We start from the raw sequence: 10,658 nt of genomic DNA on the forward strand, positions 1-10,658 counted from the left end.
GCCTTCACTACTCCCTTAATTTTTCATGTCATAGATTCAACAATTTGTTGGAAACATTTGGTCCATATCCACTCGACAGCATCACGCAGTTGCTGCAGACTTGATGGCTGCACATCCGTGCTAGGAATCTCCTGTTTCATCACGTCCCAAAAAGGCACTCTGTTGGATTGAGATCTGGTGACTGTGGAGGCCATTTGAGTACCATGAACTCATTGCAGTGCTCAAGAAACCAGGCTGAGATGATCTGAACTTTGCAACATGGTGCATTATTATCCTGGAAGCAGCCATTAGAAGATGAGTACACTGTGGTCATAAAGCGATGGACACAGTCAGCAACAGTGGTGTTTAAACGATGCACAGTTCATACTAAGGTGCCCAAAATGTGCCAAAAAAGATAATCCACATCATTATACCACCACCATCGACCAGAACATATAAAACAAGGCAGCGTGGATCCATGCAACACCAAATTCTGACCCTATAGACAGAAATCAAGACTCATCAATCCAGATAATGTTTTTTCAGTCTCCTATTATCCAGCTTTAGATTACAGCACACAGGATAAGCCTGTGTGAATTGAGGTCTCGATTTCCTGTTATTAGCTGATAGCAGTGGCATCCAGTGTGGTCTTCTGCTGCTATAACCAATCTGCTTCAAGGTTTGACAAGTTTGGAGATTCTCTTCTGCATACCTTCGTTGTAATGTGTGGTTATCTGAGTTGCTGTTTCCTTCCTATCAGTTCAAAGCAGTCTGGTCATTCTCCTCTGACCTCTGACATGAACACGGTATTTTCTCTCACAGAACTGTCACTCACTGGACATTTTCTACTTTTCTGACAATTCCCAGCAAACCCTGGAGATAGTTGAGTTGGAAAAATCCCAACAGATCAGCAGTTTCTGAAATACTCAAATCAGTCCATCTGGCATCAACAACAATCTACGTTCAAAGTCACTTAAATCCTTCCTCTTCTCCAATCTGATGCTTGGTTTGAACTTCAGCAGGTCGTGTTAACCATGTCTGCATGCCTAAATGCATCAGTTTGCTGCCAAGGACCTAAAAATGTGGCTAGTGAGTGTAATTACATGTGCGTAATAACAGATAAGTGGATGATGATCATTTAAAAATTAGTTACAATTTTTGCTGCTTTTGAAAAAGCACAACATACAGTCAAATGAGATCACTGAGATCAGAAGATCTCATTTAAAGTAATGTATCCTGGCTGTATAAAAGTCTATCACATTGCCATTCTATACATCACAATGTAAAACCTGTGCTGTGACGTTTGAAAAGCCTATAAATGTGTTTGTTTGTAGGCTAATATTGGCAGTGAGTATTGGAGACTAATTTAAACCGCTGAGGGTCACTGATTAAACTGATTAAACAGACCAAAGGGCATTTTAAAAAACCATATAAACTTTAAATAATTAAAATATCACTGCTAACTTTACGTTAGACTATTTCAAATAACTTTAGCAAGAAAACGAAATGAGCGTGATTGCTAATAACCAACAAGGCTTAAAGACACCATTCAAATCGCCTTCCAGACAATGACTCACCTGTTTGTCTTCCTCAGCTACAGGTGGAGCCTTTCGCTTTAAAAAGATGTACAAATCAAAAGAAGGCCCATAAAACCTCTAATAGGAAGAAATTGGATAGCAATTTTAAACGCCAACACGGATAAATTCCAAACTTTCCGAGCTTTTCCCAAGTAAATCCTCCCCCCCCCTTTTTTTTGCTCTCTCCACAGGTTACTGACCCCAACAAAGAAGAAGAAAAAAAGTAAATAGCCGTTTTCTACGACAGCTCTTCCTGTCAACCAAAACCACCAGAGCTCGCTTCTAACTGGAGAGAGAGGAACATTTGGACGAATTAAAACAAACTTTAAGTTTCGTCGCTCTGTGTGTGCGTGTGCTGTGGTCGTCCTGCGAGCGGTCATCTGCGCAAAAGAGAGGGGAACGAGTGACGTCAGCACACGTTTCTGAGTTGACAAACCAAGCGCGAGGGCTCTCTCGGGACCCCTACAGACCTGCCGCAGCTCAACGCACCGACATATAAACACAACCTCACTGAGACAAACACTGTCAGCTGTTATTTTGTATATTATATTGAACTTGTTGACCTCAATGTCACTGAGTCAGCAGACGCATGCAGTATCCACCAGCCGGCACCCTCTCTCACACATAAACACACACCAAGTTCTCTTTACTGACATGAAAGCCTAGTCACGGTCCTAGTTCCTCGTTGGCAGATAGTATAAAAGGGAACCTGGAACACTTGACTTACACATACAACTGCACTGAATTACCCAAAGACTAGAAGAGGACGTCTTGTTAGACAGGCTGAGAGTGAAGCCAAAGAAGGTTAGTAGATGACTGTAGTTGGGAGGATCAGAGCACCACAGCTAAACAGACAGCAAAGAAGGCAGAAGATGCATGGAGGCATGGCTCAGAGCTGCTGGCTCTTGGTCACACTCTCTCTGAAAGGTAGGTACATATATAAAAGCGCTGCAGCAGTCATGCTGGGATCCGAGCTTCACGCAAAGACAGTGATGGTTAGAATTTAGGGGTTTTTTGTTGGTATTCCAGGTATTCTTGCTGGTGATTGGTCAGTTCATCTCCCCTCTGGTCCCATCTGTGCTGTGATTGGTTCTTCCATAGAAATCCCGTGTTCCTATGACTACCCGCAGACCTCCAATGAAACCAGGGAAGAGGGGTGGCCCTCTGCTCAGGTATTTCAATAAAGAAGGCATTGTTAGCAGTTATACTGTGCATGAAGAGCTAAAAACTGCAGTCAGAATAAAAACAAGTGTCAGTTCTTTGATAAAACCTAGCCAAAATTAGTTTTTATGCTAAGCTTACAGGTGATGTTTTGGGTGTGGTTTGAACAGATACAGTCAAGTTAATTGAAAATGTTCCACTTTACTGTATCCACTGATTAAAAAAGCTCTGTGTATCTGTTAGGGTGGAGGAGGTGAAGGAGGACAAAAGTACATGGTTTTGTCTGAGATGTGGTGCCTTGAAGACAGCCGGTGTATTACGGCAAGGTAATAATGATGTGTTGAAGTCACAGAAACACACATGAGGGTGGAAGTAAAGAGCACAGGTGTCTAAGTCTGTCTGCTTGTCCCTCTGTCTGTGTTAGATACGTGTACCACAGCGATCACATCTTCCCAGATCCATCCTACCAGAACAGGGTGCAGTACCTGGGAGAACCAGGAAGCAAGGTCTGCTCTCTGAGGATTACTGATCTAAAGCAGTCAGACAGCGGGACCTACGTGTTTTACCTCATCACCAACCACTCCACAGAGAAGATGCCAGAGCAGGCCGGTGTACAGCTCCTGGTGGCAGGTGTGAACCTTAAACGAGTAAAAATATCATTGTCATCGCTAACAATGATACTGTGCAATCAGCAAACGCATCGTCCCCCCATCATTCAAAAGCTTTTATAGATTTGCAAAGTACGCAAGAAAAGATACATTATTTTATATCTATTTTTATGAGTTTCCTCCTGTTGTCATAATCATTGTATAGCCTGGATGAGTCACATCAGTATGATCTGGCAAACCATTAAAGACAAACCACACATCCCTTCTTATTATTTTCTATGTGCATTGTGGTTTTGTCTGTCTTTCTCTGTCTTTTGCTATGTATTGGTCAACTTCTCTGTAAGTTGCCCAACTTCCTTGTCACAGAATATATCTCTGTTTGCTCTGTTTCTTATTTTGTTTTCTTGATGAGTGGATCTGAGTGTGATTCCCTGTTGTTAGAAGCACAGTACAGCGCAGTCAGAGACCAGCATTTACTGTCCAATAACCTAAAGCCAAACCTAAAACTAGCAGCGTTTACAGTTTACTGTACTGTATTTCTTAAATGACTGCTTAGCAAAGCTCGTTTCTTTTTCTAGCACCATTGCAATATTCAGTAACAGTTTCCTTTGTGCAACCCTTTGTCTGACATTTTGTGCTATTTATGAGAAGCTGAAGTGAAACCGACGACTGGTGGGTTTAAATAATCTTGATGTAAGACTCTGTTTCATAACCTTTGATGCTTTTGAGGTTGTAGTCAAGAGCTAAACATTAAAGACGGGTTAATATTTGCAGAGCTTGGGAGAAAAAGGTATTATAACCTGTTGAGAGGCAATCGAGTTGAGTTTGTCTGTCTTACATAAAGCTAGTGTGAGAAGCTGGTATGTTAAGACATTGTCGAATAATAGTGTTTAGCATTAAATTAAAACACATTCCCTGTGTGTGTGCTTTAATCTGAGCCTCTCAGCTCTATGTCTTGGTATAGCTTGTCTGGTTCTGCATGCATGTGAGAGCATCAGAGTCCTGTCCTTTAAAACTGGTGGTCTTCTGTGGATCTATAAAGAAATTAAAGGAGAGGCCTCCCATAGTACATATGTATAGGAATTTATTTTATTTATGTATTAATCACATTATTTTATTGTATAATGCCTTGGTGCCACTGGATTTTAGCATGTCTCACACTCATACAGTAAGACAAATGGTGGGGGTCTAGTAAGGAAGTTGGGGGAAGCAGACAACTCCACAGGAAGAATCTTTTGTCTCTTTGAGGACTCTGGGAGGTAGCAAGGGAGTGTGAACCTTAAGGTGTGAAACAGCTGTGTACTGCCTTTTGTTCCTGGAGAAGGTATTTAACTGAGAGCCATGTTAGGCTCGTGAGACTCTGCTGGCCGTCTGCCCCGCGGTCATGCAGGCTCTCCACCAACTTGGTTTCCTGTTCTTTTTGTTTTGATTAAAGAATGTTAGCTACAGCTCACCGCTCGTCTGCAGGCTTTATTTAATGGAAAACTTCCACAACAACATACATAATATCACATGTAATAGTGATATGGCCTCAAAAAACAAAGGAATAGAAAGCATTCATAGTGGTTTCCACCTACCTTTAAATAGAAAATAGGCATGTACAAATGGTATATAAATCACTCCACCCATTGGCTTATCAACCACTTTTTTTAGACTGAAATGTGGCATATTGGTTGTTGCATTGTTGGACGGGTACCTAAAGACTACAGACACCAGGCTGTAAGTGTACTTCCTTCTGCTCTAAAATTGCGCATTTTTACATGTGCACCTCTGGAGACTGACTCACTTTTAGAGTCAGCCTCCAGTTGTCGTTATAGGAACTGTTTTTTTAACTTTGGCTTTGTTTTTCAGCTGCAGAGCTTGTTCCTTGAATACTGTCCTCATTAACAAAAATGAACTATTTAACTATTAGGATAATTTTTTGCTCTGCAGAAAGCTAAAAGTTGTTGACTTTTAGCTTTTTGTAAATCATGATTATCTTTTTCATTTGAATATATGAAATAATAATCTCACCACATATGTGTTTTGTCTGTTTCTGGGGGTTTTTTTTCTTCAGACTCCTCCAGTGCAGTCACAGCCTTAGCAAGTCCATCCAGGGGCATCACAGAGGGTGCAACCTTACGTTTGGCCTGCTGCAGCCCTGCAGAGCCACAGGCCAATGTGACTTGGTACAAGAGCACAAGTAACAGCGTAACACACACTGGACAGGTGTGGAATATTACTGAAGTTACATCAGATGACTCTGGCAGCTACTACTGTCAGATGCAAACTGGAGCCAAAGTGCATAACTCAACCATACTACCAGTTGATGTGCAGTGTAAGTCAAGCTTTTGTTATAAATGTAAAAATCAGATCAACATTTATATACAAGGTCATTCATCTGTTTATTTATTAAGCTTGTTTTGACACACAGAACTCCAAAGAGCAGAAAGAAAATTTTCAAGCCAAAAATATGTGCTGCTGACAAAGCATTTTAACTCAGACTTTCTAGAGAAATTCTAAAAGTAAGAAACTTCCGCATTAAGCCTGGGTTAACCTTTTGTAACAGGGATACAAGCAGTGCTCTTACAGAGCTTTTATTTCCTCTGTTTCCTCAGTATTATTGTAGGGCCTTTACCTTACAATATAAAGCGCCTTGAGGCAACTGTTATTGTGATTTGGTGTTATATAAATAAAACTGATTTGAACTGAATCAAACTCACTTGAAGGTTTAACTTATCTTTAATGTACTTTAATGCCTCCTTCTAGATGCTCCTCGAAACACATCCGTCTCAGTGTCACCTGGTGGACAGCTAGATTATGAGCTTCCCATGACTCTGACCTGCAGCAGTGATGCTAACCCTCCGGTGCACACATACATCTGGTACCAGGGTGCAGCATGTCTCAGTGACGCAGACAAAAGCTTTCATCAAGGCAGACGAACCGTAGCTACACCCACAGGAAGCAGCCAGACATCCAGCAGTGCCAACATCACCACTGAGGAATCTGGGCAGCACTGCTGTGTGGCACGAAACAGACATGGATCTCAGACTTTCAGTATAACGCTCAGAGGCTCCAGAGGTAGGAATATGAAGAGGCAGCTCTTGATATATAACAGCAGCGCTGTGGGTTCAGTCCTTTCCCTGCCTACGGTGTCAAACATCACATAAAGCCAAACTTTACCACCACAATATCATTATATCCAGTTTTTTCAAACATGAAGTGTTACTAATGTGTATTTTGTTGTCAGCTGCAGCTGTGATCCCACCCCTCTCTGGAAAAAGAAAAGGGGTGATTGCTGGAGTGTTCATTGGAATCCTTCTGGCTATTGTAGTCATAGCCATCTGTGTCATAAGGTGGGCCTTTGGTTGTTTTACAACCAGTAACTTTCATCATAATTCACTTCACAGTCCCTTTAGCTGGGCTTGTGCACAATATGTGTAAAATAATTTCATTAAAATCAAATGAGAGTGGTCATTGCTTAAGTTAGAGTCATTGGTTACTGGCGTGGATCATTTAAGCAAATGAGTTATTACTTAAAGGTTAGGTTTAAATATGACCAAAAGGATAAATAAATCAATTATCTTGGGTCATTCTATCTTAAATCAACACGAGATTTCTGCTCGACCATCTCAGATTTGGATAAAAATTTTATGATAGAAAGTTAGAATCTATATAATGAGTTCTGTGAAATTTTAATTTCATATATCAGAGCGTTTCTACATAGTACTGTAACTATAACACTGAAAATGATTTAGTTAAATATGTGCACATTTTCATTTTCAAGACTTGGGTCTCTCTTAAATAATCACATATTTTTAAAAAATATTTTCTGCTGAGTCATCACCGATGCATAAAAATGTTATGGCCCGAAGTTTGAATATACAGTATATAATGATTGCTGTTAATTTTAATTTCATATATCAAATACCTTTTTAGAAGTCTAGTTGAGTCTAATTAAATCTCTGAGGTTGATTGATTGGTTAGTAACTTTGATCATTTAAGGAACCAAAATAGTTATTACTTAAACAGTAGGTTTAAATATGACTGAAAGGATGAATTAATGAATTTAGTTCATTATATAACATGAAAAGTGACTTTAGATTTCAATGACAATGTCTTTATTCTTAAAATGTTTTGTTCTTTTTGCTTTCAGGAGACAGAAGTCATCCAGACGTCAGTCATACGTGCTCACTGCAACTGCGTCAGAACCTTAAAGAGTCAGTGAAATCAGGCTTTATTCTACCTAGAATCTTACCCACAGTGCAGTACATCCGCCAACAACAGATCTCTGTACATTTCCCTAACACAAACGCACACACACACACTCACACACACACAGAGCAAGCAAATATTTTTCTTCAGCTCCTCCTGTGTGGTTACTAACATCACTTTCCCCAAAGTGAGACCACATCACATTAACTTTAAATGATTATTACACTATGGCTGAAGTCTAAGGTGGTAATCAAATTTTGGCACCAGTTCCCACCAGCTGTGAGCGTGTGCAGCTCATGTGATAAACATCAATGTTCATTCAAGCAAGCAGGATGCGACAGATTTCAAAGCACTGACCTGAGCTTTCGTTTCATTTTCAGAAAGAAGGGAACAATGGTGCACCGGCAGAATGTATTTCACCCACTTGTGTTCCATTAGTTTAAATGCATTTCTTCTTTAGGATTAAGCCTAGTACTGAGTCGAGAATGAAGTGATGTGTCTCTAAGAAAAGGTTTTATTCCAAAAGAAAGAAGATAGGAAACAAATGTCACCCCTTCCTATGACCTCAAATTTATTTATTACTGTTTTTAAGTTTATTTTATTTGTATTTTATTTTATTATTTTATGTTATTTGCTTCAGTTTGTTGGAGTGTTGCAGTAACAGATGTGAATTTAAATATCCTCCGCGGTTCATTGCATAACACGACTACAGGCGACATCCGGAGATCTCGCTAACACTTCCTGACACAGGGTTGTAACCACACAGCACAAAGTGCACCGGGTAATGTACAAGCAATGTCCAGAAGTAGAAAACATTGAAGAAGTTATTACTGAAGGCCTGCCAGAGATGATGACTGTGAAGATGATAACCCAATTAAGTTCTGCTGGCAAGTCCAACTGGATCCTGTTTGTGTGGCTTTGAGTAAACTCCTGAGAGCGATAAGGCTCCAGCAGATACTGAGCAGAGCGTGAGGAAAAGTGGGAGAGGATGAAAACCAAGAGGACAGTGACTCTAACACCCGGACAGTCATCTAAAAAGTGCACTATTTTAGGATTTTGCTTTTGTTTGATTTGCCATATTAAAGTGAGGTGTGACGTGCAAAGTTGTTTTAATAAACAATAAAGTGTTTCATTAACAACTATCCAAAGAGACAGTTTTGCACATGTGACCCTTAGCTGTAATAAGTTGCATTTATGACACATTTTTGCAGCCATTTGATGTTTTCATGTGATCTGTAGAGCATGTATAGTGCTGTCAGTGCCAACTCATAATTTCATTAAATGCTCATGAGCTGAAATTTATACTGAAAAGCATCCAGCAAACTGCAGTGGGACCAAAACTTACAAAACTCAGACTTCGGACCTTTTTCAAAGTCAAACTGAACTTGGAAATTTAAAAAGATATTTAAAAAAAGAAGAGCCAGAAGCAGATCAAAAGGCAACAAGTTTTACACAATAGTCTTTATACAGTTATATGGCAGCCAATATTTATCCAAGCTTCTGTTACAATTAACACTGAGCATTTTAAAATATTAACCTTAACAGTTCTAGCAACAGAAAATGACTGAGACTGATAGTGTCATGTGACCTGTGAGCAGACGAGAATGCACATGCTTATTGTAAACTCAAGGGGGAGCAGAAACTGTTGTAACCAATGAAAGCCAGGCATCAGGGATGTGGCTAACATAACACACTGGTGTGAAGGAAGACTTAAAGTGATCACATGTCCTCTCAGTTTCACCCAGGAGAATTCCACACTAAGGCTTGTGGGCCTCAATTGTTGAATTAAACATTTATATTTTCTTCCTCCCTTCACTGTGAAATTGAACAATGATCCAGTATTAACGAAGGCAACCTTGCAGCTCAGCTTTTTCTTCTTCTTCTTTCTTTCTGCATAAACCTGTTATGTTTTCTGTGCTTGTCATTCTGTCTGTCGGCTAAAAATCTGAATTGATTCCGATAAAACTTTGTAGGAACATAGAGTGAGGTCATGTTAACGATCCATTTAAATTTGGCTTACATCCACCAAGGTCGTCTAGGTCAAGTTAATCATTTATTGGACAAAGATAAAAATCCTTATAACTTAGAGACTATAATTCCCACAAGTGTGGTGCGTATTGGCAACATATAGAAAGTACTGTATGAAGATTTCAAATTTCATGTCACATGACCGCTGACCTCTCCTCCAAGGTAAAAGTGAGTAACGCTATATAGAGCTATTTACAACTACATTTCTTATTGATATTGTTTTTATTGACAACATTTGTGCACATAAGGACTGATTCAGCAGGTAAAATAAGTATTGATCATGTCACCAATTTTCTAAGTAAATATGTTTCTAAAGGTGCTATTGTCATGAAATTCTCACCAGATGTCAGTAGTAACCCATCCAATCCACACATGCAAAGAAATTAAACCACAGATGTCCACAAATTAGGTGTAATAATGGGAAATGACACAGGGAAAAAGTATTGAACCCAGGAAAAAAGGGAGATGCAAAAAGATGTGGAAAGTCATGGCACCAGAGGAAATCTATCAGTAATTAGAAAGCAATGCTGCTACTTAGTGCAAATTAATATCTGCTGGTTCAGTCCCAACTGGTGGCCTATAAAAAGGTGTCATATAAGACCAAAATTGAAAAACTCTTTAGATGCCATAATACACACCATGTTTGGAGATTAAAAGGCACTACATATATCTCCCCAACAACACCATACCAACACGTTTAATATAACTGAAGGAAGGATGAATGAAAAAATGTATCTGCTGCCAGGATGATGAAGATGAAACGAGGGTGGACGTTTCAGCAAGACGATGATCTCGAACACACAGCAAAGGAAGCTCTCAGTTAGTTTCAGAGGAAGAAAATAAATAATAAATAATAAATAAGCTGCTAAAATGATCCAGCCAATCAGCTGACCTGAATCCAAGTGAAAATCTATGGAAAGAACTAAAGGTCAGAGTTCACAGAAAGGGTTCACTGAACCATCAGGACTGTTTGTGTGGAAGAATCATGACTTAGCAATGCATGCAAATAATTTCTCTTTATATAGGAGGCATTTTGAAGCTGTAGTCACCAACAAAGGCTTTTGCACAAAATATTGCATAATGTATGGATTTGATAGGTTTAGCACCTTTG

The 10,658-nt window shown here is 39.6% G+C and overlaps 1 protein-coding gene across 3 annotated transcripts; it reads left to right on the plus strand.

The window, feature by feature from the left end:
* The first annotated feature begins 2,310 nt into the window (after positions 1 to 2,310).
* On the plus strand, positions 2,311 to 8,776 carry LOC134636989 (sialoadhesin). Of its 3 annotated transcripts, none has more exons than XM_063487290.1 (8): positions 2,311 to 2,483; positions 2,586 to 2,728; positions 2,961 to 3,043; positions 3,142 to 3,347; positions 5,382 to 5,642; positions 6,074 to 6,385; positions 6,555 to 6,660; positions 7,461 to 8,776. In XM_063487290.1, the coding sequence occupies exons 1-8, from the start codon at positions 2,369 to 2,371 to the stop codon at positions 7,519 to 7,521; spliced, it is 1,287 nt and encodes a 428-aa protein (XP_063343360.1). In that variant the 5' UTR covers positions 2,311 to 2,368; the 3' UTR covers positions 7,522 to 8,776. The 3 variants fall into 3 exon arrangements, with proteins under 3 accessions (XP_063343360.1, XP_063343361.1, XP_063343362.1); XM_063487291.1 differs by having other exon boundaries at positions 6,561 to 6,660; XM_063487292.1 differs by having other exon boundaries at positions 2,658 to 2,728.
* Positions 8,777 to 10,658: the final 1,882 nt, after the last annotated feature.

The sequence above is a fragment of the Pelmatolapia mariae genome, linkage group LG10_11 (genome assembly GCF_036321145.2).
Source record: "Pelmatolapia mariae isolate MD_Pm_ZW linkage group LG10_11, Pm_UMD_F_2, whole genome shotgun sequence".
NCBI lineage: Eukaryota > Metazoa > Chordata > Actinopteri > Cichliformes > Cichlidae > Pelmatolapia > Pelmatolapia mariae.

Excerpts from the sequence above, each read along its gene's own strand:
- LOC134636989 (XM_063487290.1), top strand. The coding sequence starts at position 2,369 with ATGACTGTAGTTGGGAGGATCAGAGCACCACAGCTAAACAGACAGCAA. Across the intron at positions 2,484-2,585 it reads GGTCACACTCTCTCTGAAAG|GTATTCTTGCTGGTGATTGG; the intron begins GTAGGTACATAT and ends TTGGTATTCCAG. Across the intron at positions 2,729-2,960 it reads AGGGGTGGCCCTCTGCTCAG|GGTGGAGGAGGTGAAGGAGG; the intron begins GTATTTCAATAA and ends TGTATCTGTTAG.